Source organism: Denticeps clupeoides, chromosome 7 (genome assembly GCF_900700375.1).
Source record: "Denticeps clupeoides chromosome 7, fDenClu1.1, whole genome shotgun sequence".
NCBI lineage: Eukaryota > Metazoa > Chordata > Actinopteri > Clupeiformes > Denticipitidae > Denticeps > Denticeps clupeoides.
Genome location: NC_041713.1, coordinates 6,424,482 through 6,449,582, shown reverse-complemented (window position 1 = coordinate 6,449,582; position 25,101 = coordinate 6,424,482). Strand labels below are relative to the sequence as shown.

The 25,101-nt window shown below is 41.8% G+C and overlaps 1 protein-coding gene across 2 annotated transcripts in view; it reads left to right on the top strand.

Moving 5' to 3' along the window:
* usp43b (ubiquitin specific peptidase 43b) overlaps positions 1-25,101 on the top strand; it is a 60,442-nt gene that overhangs the window by 32,552 nt on the left and 2,789 nt on the right. For both annotated transcript variants that reach the window (XM_028985472.1, XM_028985471.1), the window contains exons 5-12: positions 2,012-2,147; positions 2,907-3,051; positions 4,686-4,851; positions 8,251-8,362; positions 11,239-11,342; positions 13,967-14,044; positions 14,419-14,548; positions 23,286-23,652. In XM_028985472.1, the coding sequence (XP_028841305.1) occupies positions 2,012-2,147; positions 2,907-3,051; positions 4,686-4,851; positions 8,251-8,362; positions 11,239-11,342; positions 13,967-14,044; positions 14,419-14,548; positions 23,286-23,652 (1,238 nt within the window). The remainder of the gene's footprint in view (positions 1-2,011; positions 2,148-2,906; positions 3,052-4,685; positions 4,852-8,250; positions 8,363-11,238; positions 11,343-13,966; positions 14,045-14,418; positions 14,549-23,285; positions 23,653-25,101) is intronic.

The following is a 25,101-nucleotide window of genomic DNA, read 5'->3' as shown; positions in this document are numbered from 1 at the left end:
CTCCAGAAAATCATGTAATTATGATTTAATTGATTTAAGTTCTACACTGTTTTGATGCATAATCGTCACCATCTTCATCAGGATGCATCAATTAGGAGATTCATTTCAACACCACTAACTGTTATCGCAAAGATGCATGCCTACTTCACATTGTGAGACCTTCAGCTCATGCTTTATGTAACTTTAAATATATAGCAAGAAGTTAAGCACTTCCTATTGAGAGCCCAAGCGGTTAATAGCCAGGTCTGAATGTGTGAATGAGTAAGAGCTTTTCCACTGTCCTCCTGAGCTGAAGAGATTAGCTTCTTAATTAGAGTGGGTGATTTAATGCCTCTCTGAGATGCCCCACAACTCTCCTCATATTCTTGGCCCTGGGTGTCATGGAATGTGCAGCTGGCTCCTCCCACGTTCTCATGGTCATACCACGGTGTGCCTGGCACGGCGTCACTTCCACCCACTCGCTTTGGTTCTGTCCAGAAAACCAGACAACCCAACAAAATTAACCTGACTCTCAAGGTGATTTGCCGGCTGGGAGTGAATCTCTGGCCTGGACGATGCCACAAATCCTCTGTTTTTGGACGTAGAGTCATTTTCACCCACGGTTCTTGGACAGAATGAAATCTGGCTTTCGATATGAGTGTGAACCAAAATTAACAGAGCATAAATCCATGCAAATTTATTTGGATCGGTCTTGTTTCACAGTTTTAGGTGAATTTGCAGAATTCCGTAGGGGAATAAATAATGCACACAAACGTTTGACAAGGCATGGGAAATAAACACAAACAAGATAAGTGAGTCCCACAAATACACTTGAGACACAGAGCTTAAGGCATTTGGTGTGTTGCCTTGTTATCTAGCGATTGCCAGAATGGAACCAATGAGGATAATTAGTCCGAGTTAGTTCTCCTCCCCTAACAGATGAAGACTGATTAACCGCCGTCCGGTAGTTTTTTTTTTTTTTTTTTTTTACTTTCTATAACCGGACACTGCTTCTCTTGTTCTGAATTCTTTTTTTCATTTCGTTTACCTTGCAGTGATGCCTATCAATTCTCCACAGTCCAGTTCAGTCGATTTCTTTGTCAGGTTGCTGTCTCTCCCACACTAAATTTATTAAAGTCAGGGGAGTTCATATCCCGAAGCTAACAGACAAGACCATACATTGGGAACAGAAGGGCTTTGTGTCAACAGCTGACCTTCATGTGAACCGTGACCCTCCTTGTCAAGTTATCCAAATAAGATAGATAATAACAGCTGACGTAAGCATGGCCTTGATCTGTGACAGTGAGCAGTGAGGGGATTTCTGCAAGCCACAAGCATCTTTTAATGAAGGCTTATTTAAATGCAAAGTAGGCCTGTTTGATATGGACAAAAAATGGATTTGCTCTGAATTAAAAATGAAATGAAGTGTTATGTGCAGGGAAAATATGGCTGCTATTGTTGATTTAAATGTCTGCAAAGTTCTGAGGACGATATGTGTTGCTCTCATATCTGTCAGGTTTGATCAAAACTTTGAACTTAGAATGAAGGTAATGAAAAAAAAAATCTCACTATGTCTAATTGTCAACTGGAACTGACTCCCACCCTCAGGACACTCCATGGGCAGCTATTTTCTTACTGGCACAGTTTACGACTAGTCCTCCAGGCCGCTAGTGTTAATAAAACTGAAGACTGTCAGTTCCACACACCTAAAACTATTATGTCCCAGCTGTCCTGTCAGTGTCAGCATTGAACCTGTTTGGATGGGATGGGGGGCTCCATTGAATCTCATATGTTGCATCAATAGAATGGAATTTTTAACTATTTACCATTTGATGCTAAGCCTATAGATTTTTTTCCTTCTCACCTTATCTAGCCAAATCCTTTCGGTTCGAAGTGTCTTCCTTGGTAGTAAATATGTTATTTCTTAAGGACTAATGGGGATGTGTATCACTGACGTAGCTTTACGTCATGTTACATTGAAATGAATGGAAATGAATTATTTTCTTTTTATTCCCCTTCTCTCTGTGAAAAGACCTGTTTGCGTGACTCTGGTCTTCAGCACTAAAGGCCAGCGATACCTGCGGATCGGCCTGGCAGTGCCGCTCTTCGGCTCTCTGGCGACCCTGCGCCGGCTGGTGGCAGATGAAGGGCAGATCTCACCGGATCAGGTGTCATTTACACACTTCGTGCACTTCTACGTCACTAAATATTCTTCATTTGTCACATTCCTACACAACAAAATTATGTTTTGAATTTTGTTTGGATTATGTTTTGGATTTTTATGTTCGACGTGTTTTTCGGCAAATCAAAATTCCTTTGCATTATTTCAGACCATACATCTTAAGTCAGCTCAGCTTGATTTTTTAAAAACATTTTTTATTAAGAAACAAGTTTATTAATGTGATTTTTATTAAATGTAATTAAGCATTGAATCCAAACTAAACCCATTATTTATACATAATTAAATGATTCTCTTTAAACTATGATACATTTTGTTTGAAACGTTAAATTGAATTGAAATCCATGTGATTAAGTTAACGTAATAAAGGCTAGCGACACTTAATATTTCAGCCAGAAGTTCAGCCTTATGTAGGAGAAGTTGGTTCTCTTGTTATCTGTGTGATAACAGACCCCTGGTCTTTTTTTACTTGTGTTTAGGGGCAAACGTCTGGGGTCTGGGGCTGCCTCCCCGTGGGACGTGTGTCCTTGTGAGACAGCCATGTGACATTCCATCAGGCTGGCTAATCGCAGGCCTGCCAGAGCTCTCTTTTAAATTGCCCTAGCAAGTTGATGCGAAAATGGGAGAGTCTATTTTGAAAAGGACCACTTTACTAATGATTATTTTTGGTCTGCGTGCTGTCCCAGAGTGCATTTGTGGCACAGATTTTCTCATTTCCCCCCACTAAACTCTCCTTTCCGCCCTGCAGGTGATTCTGGCCGAGATTTACAAGTGTGGCTTTCAGCGCTCCTTCTTTGACGAGGATGATCTGACCAGCATTGCTGAGAATGACACAATCTATGCCTTCCAGGCCTCGCCCTTGTACATTAGGGGAGGATCTGCTAGAATCTCAGGTAACGTCATGTTCTCTCATCACAATGTGAGTTTAATGAACACGGACTACTGAGTGCACTTAACAGGAATTAGTCAGATAACGTTTCTGCAAACAAAAAATAAGGAAGCCCATCGAATGGTTATTTGGAGCTCTTCTCAGTTTCTGACACATTAAATGGGAAAATCTGTTGAGAGATATTTTTACATCAACGTGAGAAAATGAAGATGCTGCAATACTTCTGTAAGCTGAGGACAGTGTCCCTGTCCTTAAATGTCCCTGTCCTTGTCTGCCCTAAAGAGCTTTTGTTTTCAAAGACAGTGACCCTTATGAACAAAATAAATTCATAAAATGCAATCTGAAACAGGTCAGTCCATTTTGCCACATTTGTTTCATAACCCCTGAACACCCATTCATGTTTTTGTTCCCATGTTAGGTACTGCATTAATAAAATGCTGGTAATGAATGCTAAAGATTCTTTATATGTGATGCTTATTCACTTGTGTTTTGGCTTAAATCTGCACCTTTTATCAACTGGATGGAACAGAATGTTCTGGAAAAGGACATACAGTAATTCTGTGTCAGTGCGCACAAGTATCCATTATTAGCTTTGTCTGTCCCCATTCCAACCTGCTGACACATAATTCCTCACCCTTTAATTCCTCTGTGCAAACAGGTGTTTTATTTTGTACTAAATAGGAAGGTAGAACCTAATTTCATGGTCCTAAAGGTGTTAAATGAAAAGCTTTTCTGTCACATGCAGTGTTACCTGCGGGCTAAGAGTGGTGGTGAAGCCCTACAATGCACCACTAATTATGAATAATACATAAGACATGGAACTCAGTTAATTTAGGAGAAGTTTTGATTCAATCAAGAGTTTAATTGTCAAGCCATCAACACTAAAAGGCACATTTCACAAAGAAAAAGTTCAGTTCTTAAAGTTAAGATTGTCTTTATGATTGATTTATGATTTATCCAGTTCTTGTGGTGTGGCTGATCTGGAGTCAGTCTCTGTGCATGCTGAAATTCTTAAGGTTCAGAAAACCGTGGGTGGGAGCTGACCCCAGACCAGATGAACGTAGCTAGAGCGGCGGCTGTGGCGGCAGCATAGCATTAGCCTGTTGGCAGTGATTAATGACACCTCAGACACAAACACAGGAGCTTAATGAAACGTGGAGGCTTTCAGGGAACAGTAGCGACACCCTCCAAGGATCTAATACGTGCCCATCTTTGCTCATCAAGCTTAATTCCACTGCATGATTTATCACAGTAAACCCACGAGGCTGCGGCGGTAGCGTGCCGCTTTAATGCCACCTTCTGTATGCCCACCAGTGGAGGTGGCATCTCTTGCAGCGGGGAACGAGCCCAAGCCTTTTCGCTTGCTCATGGTCCGTCTCGTGGATTAGAAAGGGGTGGCACCCTGCTAACGTCAATTGTTTGCAAGCTGGTATGATGCGAGATGTCGTGCTGGGACAGTCGGCAGGCTGCCGCGCTGGGCTGCCTGTTCCCATCTGCTTCACACATCTATGAGCAGGTGCTGTGAAGATATTTACTGAGCCATTTCCAAAATCCGTGTTTAAAATGTCTGTGGAACATCTGTCTCGTGGTCATTTCGTTTTCTTACATTTTCTTACATTTCATCCACTTTTGTCGCAGGATACCACCACAGTCTTCCTTCTTCCCCTTACTCCACTTCTGGCCCTGAAGGTCAAAGGTTACTGGCCTCAGGCGCACACTCATCAGAGTTCCTGAACCATGGCGTTCCGGTGAAGATCCTGCTCCTGGTCTGCAACGCGTCGGGAACTGGTCAGCAAGCTGTCAGGTGACTGCTTGGAAAGTAGCATTCTGCAGTACGATGGAAACATTAGACTTCTCCCTGATAAAGACTTCTAGATGCTTTTGTTACACTGTTTTTTTTAGAATGAGAGAACAAAAGGGAACAAAAGCTAAATGCTGGTAACAATGAAAAAAGAAAAGTTACTATTTCCATTTTTGTGTCAGGATCTCTTTAATTTCTGAAAAGGTCTAAGGTTACACGTTAGGGGTCGACTATGAAGTGTCCAAGAAATAAACGTGGTTTTATCTGTGTGAAGGCTTTAGTTTTTTTAGTCCCTGGTACAGAACTTATTTTGGTAGATGCGTAAATGTTCCCTTGCTGTTTAGGAAGCCTTTAATGTTTCATTGTGCCTCTGGTGGTGTCATAAAAAGAAATGTGTGCAAAAAATATACATTAGGATCCAGGACAGATGGAGAGATCAATTGATCACAATCCAGAACATATGCACTGGCCTCAGCATATGTTATCACCTAGGTTATTTTGAGACCTGGCTATATGTTTGGATGGGTTGGAGAGATCAGACGGTCATCTTACGCAGCGGAATGACTGCCGCTGAGGGGAGAAATCCAATCTCATGTGGGAGATGCTTGGTGCTGCAAAACGATGATTGCGTCCTCTGCCGGCCTCTCCAGAGACTGAGCACAGTGATGATCCCATCAGTGATGATCCCATCAGTGACTCTCGGGGTAGTGAGGAGCGATCAGAAATGTGTGAATGGCCGTCATTTTACGTTTGGCCCGCAGACTAGTTGCATAACGTTTTCCTTATGACAAAAACACTCAATTTGTATAGAAAAGAGCATGGCTAATCTCTATTCTACCGAGTCAGGCGAGAGATGAATCTCCAGACAGCACAGGCATGAGGACAGCTTTGACAACAGCATCTGCCTCTTCACGCTTACCACCTTGCTCACAAACCAGCATTTTAATACGTTAAAAAGTTGAAAAATGTGACTCTAAACCAGCCATTCTTCCCCATCCCTGAAGCGTACCCATAAAAAAAAAACTCATCTAGATTCATTTGGGTGCAGAAGATATTTCATTTTTAGCGATACTCACCTCACCCATGACTAATAAATCAAAATGCGGGCATGATTGATGCTGACAGGCCTGGCGATGAGATGCTGGTGATCATGGACATTTATTAGCTGTCGCTGTGCGAACGCCGTCCAACAGGTGTGATGCACTTTTATCGCTACTTCGCCACCCCCCCCTGTCTCCGCACGTTAGCTTCTGCCATGATGTGAAGTTAGAGTTCTGTCCTGCTCGGAGAGCGCTACATCAGGCCCCGGTCAGCAGGAGTGGCTGATTGATGGCTCATCCCTGGCAGGCCCCAGATCCCTGACTTTAATGGACTTTTAATGACTTAATGATCAGTAGCTTGTGGAGGTGTTGTACTGTGACTGAGCATTTTGCTGCCGGGGTCCCTGCAGCTGTGGAGTATTTAGCTCTTCCCGCCACCCTTTGTTAGCGCGCATACTCTTACGTAACCTTCAATCTCTGCCTTTGGCTTCATAAGAAGGAAGAAAAAAGAAAGCATTTGGGGGCATTCCGCTCACAGCTTCTATTGAAACGACTCATTCGGTCCCTTTGGCTTCAAGGTCACACAAAAGTGCTCCCTCTGACACTTTCATCTACTTCAAATGAAACCAAAAACTTCCACTGAAGTTTTTTTTTTTTTTTTGCTTTGCTATGATCTAATGACAAAAGTGGGCAATTGGTGTCCAATGTGTCTCAAGGCCACCACCATTGTGCCTGTGCTGAATAATTCATGTCTCAATGACTACTGTTCCATTGCACTTACACCCATCATCATGAAGTGCTTCGAGAGGCTTGTCATGAAACACATGGACCCACATATGTGGACACCCCTGGACCAACTTCAATTAGCCTATCATCCACAGACGATGCAATCACCACCACACTGCATCTGACCCTCACCCTCCTGGACAATAAGGAAATAAGCATTGTGAATGACTCTACACACCCCTCACATGCAATCTTCACCCTCCTATCATCTTGAAAATGGTCCCAAGGCTTTCGGGCCCGCACTGCCAGACTGTGCAACGGCTTCATCCCACAGGCCATCAGACATGTTACATGTAGCACCAGGTTCCAGAAAAAGGTTGCTTAGTTTCACTAGATAATCTTTAACATTTATGTAGCTGAAATGATAATAATAAAGCCCACTTGAAATCACCTTTCTTCCATTGATGCACAGAAAAGACCATACGGAAAGTCATAGCCCTGGAACAGCTGAAGGTTGCTTCAGGATTCAGGAGGTCCTATAGAAGTTGGTGCGTGGGAGCGCACTGTGTGAACTCTGGCCCACAAGCATTAAAGTTCTGCTTATCTTGTAAGGTGATGACGTAAAACTGCTCCAAGGGCTGAGGAACAATGATACATAGTTCTGCTTGACGTCTAATATTTTTTCTTTTATTTGTGTGTGTGAAAGACAGAAAGAGAATAATACACAATGCCGAGCGCCCTAGAAAATCAAGCTTTCAGAAAATCAAAGCTTGGAGAAAACAAAAAACACCTTTATGCTCAGGTGTTCTTCTGAGAAAACTTAAAGCTGCACTGTCTCTGATAGAAAGCCTACATTTCAATTTCATTTATTTAATCTCATTTACCTTTTTTTTAATTAATTACTAATTAAACTATTCATTTAGTAAAACATGACTTGGGCTCCCCCTAGAGGTTGAGCATTTTATTTTGTCGGGGTGCAGCCCATTGTAATGGATGCCCATTGCCGTGGCATAGTGTCATCAAATGTATCTAACGTCACAGAATTTGCAGCGACCTAGCGACTAAGGAAGTTGACTCGCAAATAAAGGGTTGCCACTGAGGTCCCCTTCGGCAAAGTACCGTCCCCACAAACTGCTCCCCTTGTGCCTTTCATGGCTTCACACTGCTCAGTAAGGGTGACGGGTTAAATGCAGAGGACATATTTGGTTGTGTGCATTGTGTGCTGCACTTGCTGTGTATCATTGTGTCCCTGAGCAAGACACTTAATTCTGAGTTGCTCCAGTGGCACTGTCCCTTTAACTACTGATTGTAAGTTACTCTGAATAAGGGAGTCTGACAAATGCCATAAATGTGAAATTAGTTTCCTTTTGTTTAATGCATTTAGTGTTTGTTTCCTTTTGTGTTTCCTCTCTTTAGTTTGGGTCCTACAACTGTACTGAGATGATTTGCAGTCCTTGTAATGAATTAAATTAAGAATCATACCATCAATATGATTTTTGACTGCTGGCATGAATAACATGTCATGTCAGTGGTATTAGCATAATGATAAATTATGGACATGGAGCTGTAATGTGAAGCTTGTGACCTAGAGATGCACCAAACAGCCAACACCACAATATCTGCTATCTTTCTCTAGGTTTGGACCCCCTTTCCTGATGAGGGAAGACAGATCGGTGTCGTGGGAGGAGCTGCAGCAGAGTGTCCTGAGTAAACTTTACTACCTGATGATCAATGGGGCACAGCCCCAGGTACGGCTCACTGAGGGATGATCTCACGACAGCAAATGCTGCAGTTACTATAATCTATGGTCTTTTTCTATTAGGATGGAACATTGGTACAAGTGGAGAAAGAACATAGAGCAGTAGAAGCAATATAGAGTGATTAATTGTGGTTTAAAGTGTTAACCAAAATTCTACTTTAAGCCCTAAAGTGTAAGTTTAGCATCTTGCTCTCACTGAAGTTTGTAAAAATGCTCAAAATGTACTTTTGATTAAATTAATCTACCCTAAATGCATCCATCTCGTGGTTTTAAACAGAAGACAGCATTTTGCTAAAAAAACGTTCAATGTTTAAACGTTTTTTTTTTTTTTCCGTATTTTTAGTGAGCTGCCATAATATCATATAAGTAATAGTATTCCGCTTCTCTTTTGGTGACAGTCACTGTGCACACTGGCATAATATCCAAATGTTATCATGCTGATGATGCATCTGCCGCATGTCTGCCCAGCTCCTCTTGCCTCCTTTTCTTTCTGCGTGTCGTGTTGGCAGAGTGGCAAGCAGTTAATCACTGAGAAACGACGGTTTAATTAGCATGTCAACAGCACTGGCATTGGTGCCGTGCCTCATATTAGCTTTTTTTATTGGAAGGCGTGCGGCCTATAGGGTGGAAAATGAGCGCTGGCTGAAATGAGATCGAATGAGAGGGAGAACTGTAAGAAGACCACGATAAGGCAAGTGCAGGCAGCTTTATAATGCAAGCAGACACGTTGTTTGTTCAGAGGCGCTCTTGGAGCTGCCAGTTGTCAGTTTTTTCTTAATTAAACAACATTGTGCCGACTGGGATTATGCCACAGGAACCATTAATTGTCCTGCCCTCGATTTTTTATTTTTTATTTTTTTACTCCTGTGCTTCCACAGGTGTGCAGCGGTGGCACAAAGCCATTCATCACCACATTCCCGCTGGTTTGTAGCTGTTGTGACACCAGGGACAGACTGTGCCTTTATAAAAGAGCACAGTAAGCCCGGTTTTTGTTTCATAGAGAGAACCTGCATCAGGAATGCACACATTTGCGGTTTTTGTATTTTTTTTTTAATTTCAGGAGTTAATCCGCACAGAGCCTGTTCTGGAGTTCTGCAGATGAAAAATCAAGATAAAATGTTTTAAAACCTTTCGTTCTCCACACTGGAAATCCAGTGACTTGCGTACATAACAGAAACCTTATAACAAAAAATCAGATACAGCCTGCTGTCTGATGAAGTGTAGCATCAGTTAATGAAGGTGTGAGCTTATGTACGAGTTTCATTAAAAGAACAACTGTAAAATTACAGCAAAGTTTATAAATAACACCCTTTCACCTATTCAAGCATTAATTACAATTAAAGATCATAATCATATAATAAAATTATGAAAAGGACATTCAAGGGTAAACCCAGAGACCTGCAGTGTACACCCCCCAAAAACTGACAATCAGCAGTAAATCTTTGACCTTTCAACTTTTCTCACTGAGATGTTTTAACATCAATTTGTGCATTGTGTTTTTTCTTGTCGATTGTGCATTTCTTTGAACACCTATGAGTTTAGGCTACCCCAGGCACCCTAAGGTAACCATGTCACTGTCCTTGGTCTGTGGCGCCCCCAGCTGGAACACGTCTGTAGCACACCTGACAGGGTTTGTAGGAGCAGACGCCAAATTAACATGTTTCCCTGCGTTGTGATGCACTAATTCAGTCTCGTGGTTCTTTGCTGTCCCAAGGGAGCAGTCATTTCTTTAGATTTTCTAAACAAATGTGCATCCGTAACAAGCGCCACTGAAATCTCTGTTAGTATATTCCAGACCATTTAACTGAGAGCTTCTCTCTGTTCCACCCACTTTATTTCAGCAACAGTAGTCAGCTTTCACTCTGTGATCTCTGTGGGAATCCCTCTTTTTTATTGTTTTTTTTTTTTTCCTAATTTTTGAGCCAAATTAAACTTTAAAAGCTTTTCATTTCAAAGCTTTGAAAATATGTTTAGGTCAAAAAAGATGTTTACCATCTCTTCATTTTAGAAAGAGCCTCCTGTCCTCTGGTAAAATATCAGTATCAAAACAGGAGAACAAATGCAAAAACATGAAAGTGTGAAAGAAAATTAGATTTATTGGAAAAGTTATGCAATAAGAGCAGTTATCATCATTAATCTGAGAAGCAATAAAAAACATGTCATACATTTTTTTGGTCTCAAGAGCTTGTTTAGTGTCTGCTGTACCCGGAACTGGCAGAGGTTATTTATTGCAGTGTTTTTCACAGAACCTGATTGAAAACAGTAACAAGCTAGTTACCGATTTGCAGAATATTTTGTAACTTTTGGGTTAATACATTGCATTGCATTGATAATTGGAACAAAGGTTTATGAATAAATATAATTTGTTTTCATTTACATTTACAGCATTTATCAGACGCCCTTATCCAGAGCGACTTACAATCAGTAGTTACAGGGACAGTCCCCCCCTGGAGCAACTTAGGGTTAAGTGTCTTGCTCAGGGACACAATGGTAGTTAGCAGGATTTGAACCTGGGTCTTCTGGTTCATAGGCGAGTGTGTTAGCCACTAGGCTACTACCACCTTTTTTTCAAATTCTTATTCGTATTGAGTGTCATAAAACGACCTTTCTTATTGTGAACATGCTAAAGAGTTGTGAGGTTGTCAATTGAATAATAATAAGGCAAATAGACTTCATATTGCCCCCTTTTTGGGGTCTCTTAAATCCTGACATTAAACTTCACATCAAAATATTATCATTATTAATATTAATATCGACATTGGTGTCAAAACTATTGTTAAAATTCCATGCTGATGTATTAAGGTTACATCCCATAAAATCTTTTTTTTATCAACTCTTATTTTTCTTCTCCTGTCTGCTGTACAGAATGCCAGAGTGCTGTTCCGGATCCGTGTGGTTGGTGGATCGGTGTCCTGCAGTTATCTTTCCCCGCAGGACAGCCGGCCACTCTACCACCCTGCCGTGGATCGGTAAGAACCGGTTCACGCTTTATTTATGATTTTTTTTTTTCCCCCCAAGAGCAATTCTTTTATGAAGCCAGCGGAAATTCTCATTTGCCTAGCAGCGAGGTGGCAGAATTATGCATTTTACGTTGGTGCTGATTGTGCCTTGTGAATGAGAAGGTTATGCATGTGCCTGTGCTCTTAAAAGCCTAATTGCCATTCTGCTGAGCAGCGTGAAGAGCTTAAAAAAAGCTGAAACGAGCTTAAATTCCTGCAGTTGGAGAGAAAAGCCCATTCACTCTACAGAATTAAGGCAAGCGGGAAGTGCATCTTCATGCTCAATTTTTTTCCCGGTCTCCCAGAATCCAGGTCCTCTCTTGGTCGGACCTTAGACTACATTATTCATGGCTGCTTACTGCACCTGACTCTGTATGACTCTGTATGGCGGCATACTGATCTGTGTCCTGTGTCTCACACAAGAGCAGAAATAGCTGAATAACATGAATAATGTAAGCGAGAACCACTTCTGAACTAAATTTGATTTTCGGGAATCCAATGTGATTTACCATATGCTAGCACCAAAACATATACTTATTCATAGTGTCTGTGTGACTGTACTCTTTTCTCATATTCCTTGGGATTCACTTCTTATCACACCGCATGAGAACAAATGTCACAGGTACAACAACAGCCTTTGCAGTATGGAATTCAAAATAAAGGAGGGCCAAGGGGCAAAAACCAACATCCGGGCATTGAGCATATAAAACTCCTTTCAAACTAGGAGGGAAACAAAAACTGAATTCTGTGGTAGTCATTCCATGTCTGTTAACACATATTGCATTGTTCTGTTTGACCAAACTCCTCTCTCAAATGTTTCTGAACATCTTGATTCAAATCTGTAGAGTATTGAGGAACAAAAGCTCATCCAAACCCAGTTAAAATTGATCAGGGGCCTAATTAAACCTGTCCATTCACATTGCACACCACCAAAAGGGTCAAAATACACTATTGCAATTTTTTCAAGGCTATCATACAAAAGCCATTCAAAGGGGTTGGTCCTGTCATATGACCAGTGTCTCTGATGCTGTTATTTCACTGCTTTTTTTATGTTGCCGATTCAAGTGCAGATTGCATATGCAGCACTGCAGTCAGTGAAGATAAGCTTAAATTATATCGGTTGCTAGGTTTTGCTGTTTTTGCTGAAAACTCACAATTTCTCATTTAAAAACATCAGAATGTGTGCAAAGGCCTTGGAGCATCCCGTGGGGAAGATAATCAAGGGAGGATTGTGACTGTTGCAGGTTTTATCTTGTTCTCCTCCAAGCCAGTCTGTTTATATTATCATTGCAAGATTAGATTACAAGAAAATGTTAGAATAAAAAAAAAAAAAAAAACGTAAGTAAGCTGCATGAAGAAACAGATCCTCATTATGCTAATAGACGCCTGCGGAAGAAGAAGCGCTGAGATCAAATAATAAATTGAGAGCGACAGAAGTGCAATTCACACATTGGCACTTTTGTTATTTTGGAATTTGAGTGCACGTTGCCTCCGCCGTTATCTTTTCTCTGGCGGTATGTTGTTGATGAGTATCTTTAATGAGGGCTGAGATGGGCGTGGCCTTTCTTGGGACGTTCCTTATTCCACCGTGACACCTTGTGGATGCTTCTAGACACTGCTGCTGCCTGCACCGCATGTCTGCCTTTCTGTCACAGCACCAAGGAAGGGGAGGACCCAGGCGCAGGTGCTTGAGCAAAAAACAGTTATTGAAACTACAGGACGAGCAAACATATAGGAATCTGGACGCTGGACTTGTTTTATATAAGGAACTAACAATTTGTGACAATGATGTGTCCAGTGACAGAAGTAGATATCAAAAACCAAGACATGCACTCTGTGTAACATTGCCAGTAATGAAAGTGATATGTCATTGTGACAAACACTGCAGCACAGCACACGGTGCACACAACCAAATGTGTCATTTGCTTTTAACGCATCACCCTTAGTGAGCAGTGAAAGTGTGTACAGTGTGTGGCAGCTGTACCATTGCTCAGTGGGACCTTGGCAGTTCAGTATTTTACATTTACATTTAGAGCATTTATCAGACGCCCTTATCCAGAGCGACTTACAATAAGTAGTTACAGGGACAGTCCCCCTGGAGCAATTTAGGGTTAAGTGTCTTGCTCAGGGACACAATGGTAGTAAGTGGGATTTGAACCTGGGTCTTCTGGTTCATAGGCGAGTGTGTTACCCACTAGGCTACTACCACCCTATTATCCCTAGTATTTGAACCGGCGACTGTACAAATCATGTGTCTGCCCCACTATTATAGTTAACTATAATTTGATTATAGATTATATAGGGTCTGCTTCCTTACCCGCAAGGCTACCACTGCCCACCATAATAAGTGTGTCAAAATTAGCACTTCTGCACTTTTTCAGACTTTTTTCATTGCAAAATGTGTGATTAATTAGACATTTTTTATGTATTGACAGCCATTTAAATAAGTCTACTTTATAATTATACAATTTTCTTGCATAAGAATGACAGGATTTTTTAATTTATGTAAATTATTTGGGAAATTAATACAGGAAAAGGGGGCCAAATATTGTAAGCCTAGTTAGCTGTAACAGGTTTTGTGTGTGTGTTGGCAGGGCACTCCGGATGTGCGGGTCAGGGGGTGCCCCACATGTGAAGCTGGTTGTTGAGTGGGAAGACAGGATCAAAAGCTGGTGAGTCAGGCCTCTCCCAGACTAATTACTGCGCTCACCTGTCGTCCGCGCACAAAGAACCCGTTTCCCCCGAGCGCCGGAATAGCGGAACGATGCAGTCCACAGCGCCGCTTGCCTAATTGCATTTAGTGGAACATTAATTTCGCATCTTAAACTGTTTTGGCTTGTGCATACGAGTGTGTGTGTGTGTGGGCACAAATGTCCCACTGTGTTTGCATAACAAATACACAACCTTATGGGGATATTTGGAAAATGAAATTGTAGGGTTATGTTTAGTGCCAGTCCTGATGAATGTAATTACGTTTATATAATCATGCATAGACAGTACACAGTGGGTGAGTGTGTGGGTATATGTGTGTGTGTCCCCGCTGTAGTCTCTTTGGCAACATCCAGGAGGAAGTGGTGAAGGATGCTGAAAGCGTTCGTCTCCAGCAGCAGCAGCATGTCCAGCAGTACAGCTGCACACTGGACGAGTGTTTCCAGCTCTACACCAAAGAGGAACAGGTGCGCTATCCCTCCCAACACACACCACCCTTGTCCATGCATCCTTGCACAGAAATATGTAGGTACAAATTTTGAAAAGGGAGCAGCCAATTTTTCCGATTTTCTAACCTTCGCCTGTCACACTCCCACTTGTATCGCAGCATGCAAACTCCACTCTTCCCTTCCGTTTGCTTCACTTTTATTACCACCTGGCACTGTGTTAGTGAACATTGCCAAAGTCTTGGCTGTAGTCTCGGGTCTCAAAGTCTCGGGACAATGCTCACTGCCGCAGATTATCAGTTCTTTAATTGAACACAACCCACATGCTATGTCTCACATAATTTTGAATGTACACATTTGGGACATTTGAATGGCTTTTTAGCAGCGCTTCAATGGCATTTTTTTGCGAGATGGAACATGTCCAATATATATTGTGTACTTATGATATTTATTGTCAGCTACGCCATCAGGTTCACTGAACCCCTTGCCTTTAAATCATTACTTCTATAACAAGTTTTAATAATTAACTCTATACAGTCCCCCCAGGATTTCGTGATTTCCCTTGGCAAACCCCATCCAAGGTCTACATAGGCTTAGTAAGAAGCTAAATGAGTGAGAGAAGAACATAATTGACATGCAGACAGATGCATCGCCCAAATAGTTCAATTTACGGGTCTCAAAAAGAGAACGTCTGGTCACCATAAATGAGACCGTGTCACTTTTCTTCATGATGGCTATTATTTATTTATTATTCATTCATTAATTATAGTATTGTGTTCTTTTTGTACTGTGTTATGTCCTGTCAGCACCTCGTGTCATGTTCCATGTTTGTCTTGTTATTGCACCATGGACCTGGAGAGACATTGTCTCATTTCAGTGTGTATCACACACTGTATCACAGCGTTTACATTTACAGCATTTATCAGACCCCCTTAACCAGAGCAACTTACAATCAGTAGTTACAGGGACAGTCCCCGTGGAGCACTTTAGGGTTAAGTGTCTTGCGCAGGGACACAATGGTAGTAAGTAGTAAATAGTAAGTGGACCTGTGTCTTCTGGTTTATAGGCGATTGTGTTACCACTACTACCACTCTACAACAACAACAGCAATGTTGTTGTACATGGGAAGTACTGACACCAACAGCTGTTTTCGAACAGTTGTGACTGTACGTGAAGGATTTTTGGTTTTAAAAAATTCTACAATAGCATCGAATAGGGCTGCACGATTTGGGGAAAAAGACATATTGCGATTATTGAGATCAATATTGCGATATGCGATTGCGATATGATAAACATACAAACTACTTATAACCTGAAATGCCCAGTGCTTTCAAAATACAATATTCTACAAAATTAAATAAATCACAAAAAACTCTTTTACATTACTGTCGAACGACAAACCCTGGTAAGGCTAAACAACTGTTTTGATTATATTTGGCCATTATAAAATCCTGTATTATAGTTCTTACGTTTAACCAAAACGTTGTTTGGAGGTTGACTTGAACTCAGGGATGCATAGCTTTGCTAGCTTAGCTAAGGTTAAGATTTGTAAACAGAGGTGAATTTCTTTAGGAAACCTTCAAAGTTTGAGAAAAGTTAACTAAACAGCTAAGAACAGTCTAAATAGTTAATGCCTACGTTTAGCCAAAACGTTGTTTGGAGGCTGACTTGAACACAGGAATGCATAGCTTCGCTAGCTTAGCCTATCTTAGCTAAGGTTAAGACTTATAAAACGGGGATTTTATAATGGCCAAATATATTAAAAACAATTGTCCAGGCTTACCTATGAAATGTAATCCCCGGGATCTGGTTTGGAGCATACAGCGGTTTGTACAGCCCCAAGCAGCACAAGAGTGAAGCATTTTTATACACTTCTCTCCATAGACATGTATATGCTTCACTCCACAGCAGAGCCTATCGCAATATGGCGGCGACGTTGACGTACGATGCAGCGCGTCATGCGGCGTCTAACCATATGTGTCCGAATCGAAAGTCATGTGACCAAATACATCACATCCGACTGAAGTGAGACTCGCAAACTTTGAGAGAATGAGAGAATGGATCGGATATGTTGCCAATCCAATCCATGTACTAATCATTTAAATCGCAACTTTTTGCGTTCATGGAATCGCACAGACTGACATCGCGATTGCGATTAGATTAATCGTGCAGCACTAGCATCGAAAATTTACGGCTTCAACAAAATCTGCAGTAAATTGCTGATTTTGTGGAAATTGATGTGATTGCAAAACCGCAAGAACTAGAGGGACTGTCTATAGCATACTGATAATCCTTAAATGAGCTGTGTATGCTCAGACCACAGATTTGAATTGCCATTGCTCAGTTGCTTTACAAAATGTTGCCTTCAGAGCTTTGTTGATATTCAGCAGGATGCAAAATACTGACCTTCAGCAGGATGATCACGTTCTCACTGGAATAATAAAGGTAGCATGGGTTTCATTGTCCACTGGGAGAGATTTTTTTTTTTTTACAAAGATTTATACATGTGTTCAGCCTTGATACTACAATTCGCTTTGCCTTATGATTATTTTTTATTATTTAACTGAATCTTATGTTTTCATTTTCTTCATCATTTCAGAATGCAGTTTCTTATGTTTCCTCCCTGTATGTCCACTTATGTATACATTTATAAGACTTTTTGCCTTTCTTTCATTGTTGTAACAGGGACAGTCCCCTCTTGGAAGTGTCTTGCTCAGGGATGGTAGGTGGGTGGTATATCTCTTCTGGAGAGCATCCTGGGCAGAGTGATCACGTGTCATTTCTGACCCTGCTTAGCCCCTTAAAAGCCATGTGCCGATCCCCTCTGATAGTCATCGACCGGATCTGTAATATACGACCTCAACACTGAATCATGATTCACAACTGGACTGCAGTAACCTTTATATGCAATGGCTTCCCCTTGGTTCTTCACAAGATTCTTCTTTTGCCACCGTTGCCTTTGGCTTGCTCTCTTGGGGCCTTGAGCCCTGTTCTTGATTGAGGTGTCACTAGGCTGCTACCCAGTCCGTGCCAAGTGCTAGCTTTTTGAGGTGGAGCTGAGAAGACACCAGCAAAGTAAGGGAAGACGGAACAAGGGAGACGTGTCATACCCCTGGTTGTCTAGCTGGATGTCATGTGAATTCAGATAATTGCGAGCAAGACATAAAGCTAGACGTCATTATAGCTGTCATTCCATGGGAACAGAAATAATGATTCCACTGTGGCCCAAGTCTTTATCTTAATTGCAAATGCTTGTATTTTTCTATAATGTATGCAACCATTTGTCTTAGTTTTCTGCCATTCCTTCGACAATTTGTCAGGTTTGAAAATCATCAACGGCACAAACATGTAGGAGGACTTTTTGGCTTAATGACAAGAACACCAGAGTGAATTCATAATTGAGCAGCCTCATTTGATCAGTTGAACTGCTCAGTTTCATTTGCTGAAGAGTTGAGTCCTGTTTTTGTGTTTTATGTATCTGGCGTGTGTATGTGTGTGAGTGAGTATGCGTGAATTGAATGTTTTAAATTGCGTTCTTTAATCTTCATCCTCCATTCTGCCCTGAGCAGTGGCCGGACTCCTAATGAGATGAGATGCACTAATGTGTATTCCAGGCATGGAGTCCGCTGTCCTGTAATAGCGATTATTCACTTCACTGCATGCTAGGACCAAGACACTGGGGCATTTTTTTACCCAACCACACATTCAATTTACACTGTGAAAGATATTATTCTGAAAGAGTCATATTGGCAAGGGCTGAAAGAAGTGATGATGGAAAACTCTCACCATAGATGGCGAAGAATGTTGTATCTTGAAGCCCTATCTGACCGAAAAGCGTTAAATTCGAATTTTATGAAATTTTTGGACACTGTCTAAAGCAAAAAATAGGTCAGAACAAAGTGAAGAGATCAAGGTGTTCTCATTACTGCCTCCACGTGGACTTGGACCCTTTCGGATATCTACTTTTACATTCTTGATTAAGTAAATTCCAGTCTTCCTTATCTCTCTCTGTACAGTTGTGTGAAAAAGTGTTTGCCCCTCTCTGATATCTTACTTTTGTCCATGTTAATCACATTTAATCGTTTCAGATCATTGAACAAATTGGTGATTTTGAACCTGGATCCATCAATATTCATCAAGAGCACCTTCCAGGGACAGTCCCCCTGGAGCAACAACAACAACAATTTATTTGTTATATAGCCCAAAATCACATACAGTATGTCTCAGTGGGCTTTGACAGGCCCTACAGTTGACACCCCCCACCCAATGAAAAACTCTAGAAATTTTCTTCTAGAAGAGAGGGAAAAAAAAGTAAGGAAGAAGGAGTAATACAGAGAGGGACGCCCTTCCATGGTAGAGTGAGCCTGCAAGTGGTGTCAGTGCAGGGTTTGTGATTGTCCAACAAGAGAAAAAGGCCTATAGTTGTAGAGGTCCAAAATGTAGTTCATTGTCATGGTGTACAATATGTGACCATTATGATGCTACTGGTCCATTTGAAAATCCCTGAAGCTTTAGTTACGATGGTGGTGGCTGTGGTGACCCTCTGGTTAGTCCTCATTTAGCTGTTGCCAGGAACCGAGATTTATCTTCCTCTTCTCTTCTGTGTGCTTGATTTAGTATCTTGGAGAAAACAAACAGAAGCAGCGGCAGACAGTGGCATTGTACGACTGATGCTGAAATATGTGGTTATAGTGGTATATTAGTGCTACAGTGGCCCGGTACCCTAACTAAGGTGCATTTAACACTGTCTGTGCTTAACTGGGGGACTGTGTGATAAAGTGGAGTTAATAATTGACACTGTGTCTGGGACTTTAACAGAAGGCCAGAGAAAACAGATGTGTTTTCAGTTTAGATTTAAACACTGAGACTGTCTGAGTCCTGAACACTGACCGGCAAGCCGTTCCACATCTGCAGAGTTATTTGTCTTGTTCATGGACACAACAGTAGTGAGTGGTCTTTGGGGTCTTCTGGAGAGTGTTACCCACTAGTTCACTACCACCCTGTGTTGAACTTTGTTTTATATTTCGTGTACAGTACTGCGCAAACGTTTTAGTCAGTATTGAAAAAGGCTTTTCCTCGTCCTAACAGCAACTCTGAAAATGTTGTGGAAGGGACTCTCTAAAATTGTAAAACCCACAAATAGTAGTGATTTTAAAAATTAATAATGTTGAAAAAAGGAAGTATCGAGTTTCGATTTGATTTTCGATTTTTTTCCCCCAATGCACTTAAAAAATGGCTGCAGACATCAGATATAGTGTCAAAAGTGCAACTTTATCGCTATGTCCTCAAGAGTTAAAATGCGTAGAATCCCAAAACAAAAAGTAAATGAGGCAATTTCAAGCTTTAACCCAGGTTTAAGCAAAAGTGCAACAGCTTCACAGTAGCTTAAATTTTCAGGTCCGTTGTGGCTGAGTAAAACTGCATCTCCTCCAGCTCACTGCGGATCTTTTCCCGAGTTGTATTGAACAGGTGAGGCAGCGCTACATCGGCGAAATACTTGCGACTGGGGACAACATATCTCGCCTTTCTTTGGAAGTAGTTCTCTGCTACATGCTGCCATGTTGTTTTGACTGTGTTACGAGGGGCGGGGCCTGGCTCATATTGTGCTACAATAGTCCGAAAGTCCGAAAAAACTATTGTGGCAAAAAACTCGAGTTTGCAAAATAAAAATAGTTTTAAACTACAAAATCTATAAATCGATGAAATCGATGTTTTCCCCAGCCCTATGCTGATATGTAGAGATGTTGCTAGAAGGACTGGGGGATGTTTTCTCCAAACTCTATAAACTAATAAACTACAAGCAAAAGTCTACCGATGGAGAACAATATTGCATTGCTGCTCAACAGGATATCATGAAAAAAAGTAGACTCTACAATATAGGTACCGTAAATTCTTGACTATAGAGTGCACCTAAATATAGGCCGCACCTAATCATTTTTAAAAGAAAAAAGAAATTGTAGCTGAATAAGCCGCACTGGTCTAAACCCGCTGGTATCCTCGTTGAAACATGAGATATTAAAGGAGCAAGATTTTTAAAAGCTTTTAATTTAATAGATGCCGGTAATATCCACCACTATATAAATACTGCAAATGGTTTTTTAACAGTACTAGAGTTGTCTTCTTCAGTATCGTAATTGAACAGCTTGAAGGTATGTCATTACTTCGTCACACACGTTCTCTGCAAAAATTTAGGAAAAGCAAAAATCAATGATCACTATCATCATCGTTCTCCTGTGCACTTGAGCGCACGTGCAGACACTCTATTTCCTTCTCTGGCAGCCAACCAGATCGCTTTTAACTTGAAGGTCGCAACATATGCATTTCTTTGTGTCTTTTTCATGATGAGGGTCTGTGCACGAAGTGCAAAATGGCTGATCTGAACAGTTAAGTGTGACTGAGTTTGCCGAAACAGTTGCATTGGTCCAGTTGGACCTGTTTGGTAATTTCATTGGTCTGACATGATGAGGTTAAATGTGTTGGTGGCAGGAAGCTAGTTAGCCTGTAATAATCCATAAATTAATATTGGTGTCAAAATGTGTGAAAAAAGTAGCGGATTATATGTTGGAATTTACGATCCTTTAATATTTGATCTGTGCGTGACAGAAGTGGCTTTACTTTCACTGGCTTATACAGACTTTTGTACAGTACTGTAAATCCTGAGGATGCCTTTTACCTTACATTAGCAAACAAGGCCCACATTTAGTGTGAAGTGTTGCTCTCAGTGCCAGTAGTGGCCTTGACGCGAGTTACCTTGCATCACTCTGCCTTCTTTGTATACTTGTTCCATCAACTTGCGTGTTCCTGGTTGGTTGACAACAGTTTACTCCGGCTGGTGGAATTGTTGATGCTAATGCTGGGCTTCTGCTTGGCGGTCCACGGGGAAACATGACAACAAAGACGCTTCATCCATCTGTTTCTCTGCCGGTTAGTGAAGCTCAGAATTCCCGGAGCATGCATGCACATGTGTTACAGTACAGAGGGAATATGCTGTTTTTGCAGTGGTTCAGACAAAACAAGTGTAACTACTTGACAATGAATTTGCTTCAGTAAGAAGGCATGTATCTATGTTAAACATTTTTTAGGTTAGCAATTGCATACTATTTAAACATGGTAACTAATACCATTTCATTGTGTGTAGTTTTTTGCTGGTGATCTGCTGTGAAATGCTGTCTTTCCAGAAAGTTTTAGGTCTGTATCCCGAATATGGGGTAGTTGAAGGGACCACTGTTCTGACTGTTGACTGTTCTTTTGGCAATTTTTTTCCACATTTTTTGTGAGTTCAGCACCCGCTCTGATTCTGAGATTATAATATAGAATTTGTATGAGCAACCAAGAATGTGGCGGGTGACCTAGGTTCAGGCTTTTAAACACTGGCTAAGAAATAACTTATTCTCAAAGCCTTCACCAACAACATATCACCGAGAACCTGGTTGCCATGGAAACAAGTTGTCATTTTACTGTGCCAGGACTCTCTGAAAGAATTGGTAGAATTAAAATATTAATCATAGCCATATAAAAGATGAACTGGGAAAAAAATTGAGAAATAATTAAATACGACTGCAGACTCCATCAGGGCACTTACTGTGTTCTGAAGGGTTTTTACCTTTTAATTCTGATTAGTGCTTATCTTGGCTTTGCTCTAAGCATTCACCGCTCTTCATTATGTTGCCTTTTGTGGTAAAGCTTAACTGTGAAGAGTTGGGCTCCTGCAACATAATGACCTGGCTTTTGAGTTCGCTCACCGCAGCAGTGTCTGTTATTATTTTGTGGTAATTACAAAGGATTAAGTACACACATTTTTTTATGCGTAGTATCTTTTCACATTGCTTTATTCTACTCATTTCTTTTGATGGAGACCGTGGCTTCAGTCTCTTCGAGTGGACCGTCTTCAGCTAGAAGATAAAACCCAGTGAGCTGAGCCTCCAGGGCACACAGTCACAACGACGACTGGCCTGCCGCGCTGTGCAGCCGGTAATGAGGCGCTCACAGTGAGCCAGACGTTCGGATAATAACCCCTCTCGGCCGTCACCTTTTCACTCCGCTGACCCTGCCTCCGTCCAGACAGCTCTGTGTGGCCCTTCGTCTGTGGACCACAATCCAACAATCTGCCTGAGCGTGATGAAGTTTTACTAGCAAACACTGTAATGTAGCAGGAACTTTTGGCGAGGAACTCGCCGGCAAGGCAAAACTTATTCGAATTCGTACTGAGTGAACAACCGCACCCGTCTGGCTTGGATGACAAACAAAATGGTGACACATTGACAGTAGGTTAATTGACACAGTATAAGTGCAGTATGCATTGTAATTGGAAGGCTGTTAAAGCTCTTTTTGGGGACACGCTTCTACATGGATCTAGGCTATAAACACTATACCACATTCCCAGAATATCCAAACATGTCCAGGGTTAATTGCAGAAATAAGTTATAGCGATGCCAGTTCAAAGCGCAATATTATTTCTGTATTATATTGCTTTGTCATTATATCATTGTATCAAGGTGGTATATAGGGTGGTAGTAGCCTAGTGGGTGAGACCTTCGCCTATGAACCAGAAGACCCGGGTTCGAATCCCACTTACTACCATTGTGTCCCTGAGCAAGACACTTAACCCTGAGTTGCTCCAGGGGGGGACTGTCCCTGTAACTACTGATTGTAAGTCGCTCTGGATAAGGGCGTCTGATAAATGCTGTAAATGTAAATGTAGTGTATAATGAACTTTTTGTATGATAAATGTAATAAAATAATAAGTTTGTGTTTGCAGCTGGCACCGGATGATGCGTGGAAGTGCCCACACTGCCAGCAGCTTCAGCAGGGCACGGTGCAGATGAGCCTGTGGACGCTGCCCGACATCCTCATCCTGCACCTCAAGCGCTTCCGCCAGGTGGGCGAGCACCGCAACAAGCTCTCTACACTGGTGCGCTTCCCACTGACCGCTCTGGACATGGCTCCCCACGTGGTGAAGCGCCACCACGCCGTCCGCCGACGCAATCTGCAGCAGCAGCAGCTTCTACCGCAGGCGCAGCGATCCTCACCCCCTGGCGTGGCGCCCCACCCCACAGAGGACTTCCTGTATGACCTGTACGCCGTCTGCAACCATCATGGAGGCATGCACGGCGGTCACTATACAGGTCAGAGGTCCTATTCTATAGATCATCATTAATCTGTAATATTATTGAAGAAGTGATAGTAGCCTAGTGGGTAACACACTTGCCTATGAACCAGAAGACCCGGGTTCAAATCCTGCTAACTACCATTGCGTCCCTGAGCAAGACGCTTAACCCTGAGTGTCTCCAGGGGGGGACTGTCCCTGTATCTACTGATTGTAAGTTGCTCTAGACAGGGACGTCTAATAAATGGCATAAATGTTAATGTAAAGAAGCACAAGTTATATCTCTGTCTTCCTTCATACTGGCCAGGTTTCCTCTAAAATCTATTGCGAGTTTTGTGTTTTTGATGGTGTCCTTGAGACCATCTGCATAGCAGAAATACCATTCCTGTCTTATCTGCATCAATCTGAAATGTTTGATCCGAGCTCTCTGGAAGTTGTATAGAAAGTTGCAGTCATCAGTGTTACAGTCTCCAGGTTGACCTATGGCAACCAGAGGTTCCGCTGCCATAGTCCAACAGGATGGACGCCAGCTTCCAAGGCTGCCAGGCTATTTTGTAAAACGTCATTTTGTAGATCAGATTTGCTGTTGTGGCATCACATGGTAGGGAGTTAGGAACAGATCGAAATGTGATTTTAGCCATCTGGTCATGGCACAGCTAAGAAGTTCACCACCTTCCCAGCAGGGGGCACAAGGAAACTTCCCTTCGTGGATTTAGGTGGCAAACATTTACATACATTTTTACATTTACAGCATTTATCAGACGCCCTTATCCAGAGCGACTTACAATCAGTAGTTACAGGGACAGTCTCCCTGGAGCAATTTAGGGTTAAGTGTCTTGCTCAGGGACACAATGGTAGTAAGTGGGATTTGAACCTGGGTCTTCTGGTTCATAGGCGAGTGTGTTACCCACTAGGCTACTACCAGTTTCAAAGGGAGACTCCTGACAGCTCTCAGGTTTCTTCTTCGTGATTGTCCATGCTGCCTGCCTTCCTGAACCTCCTAAACATTTTCTATAGGATTGCCTATGCTTCAGATGGTTGAAGTATTTTTCTGTTTTATTTGGATTGGCCCTCTGCTGTGTATACCCTACATTTTGAACTTCGGGTCCCTGGATTGCGTTACCTGTGGTTTGTTTTCCTTGAACTCTCTGCCCTTTTTACCAGCGGGTCCCTGAATGCTCTGTGGCATTCTGAATAAATCTTCTCTTCCGTGCCCTGCTCCCATCTCACAGGCATCTCACAAGTATTGATTCAGTGCCCCAGAGCTGCAAAATTCAAGGCATCACAAGAAGTCTATGACAGAAAATGTAATTGCTATCTAAGTTCCAGTGGTTTGCTTTGTGGAACTATTAAATTGGGAAGGTTAGTGTAAAATTAAAGTTGTGTGGATGGGGTTATGATTCTTTTCATCTTTTTATGCTTTCAAGGTTGTGCTTTCCTCTTTTGAGTCAGTAGAGGCCAGTTTTTC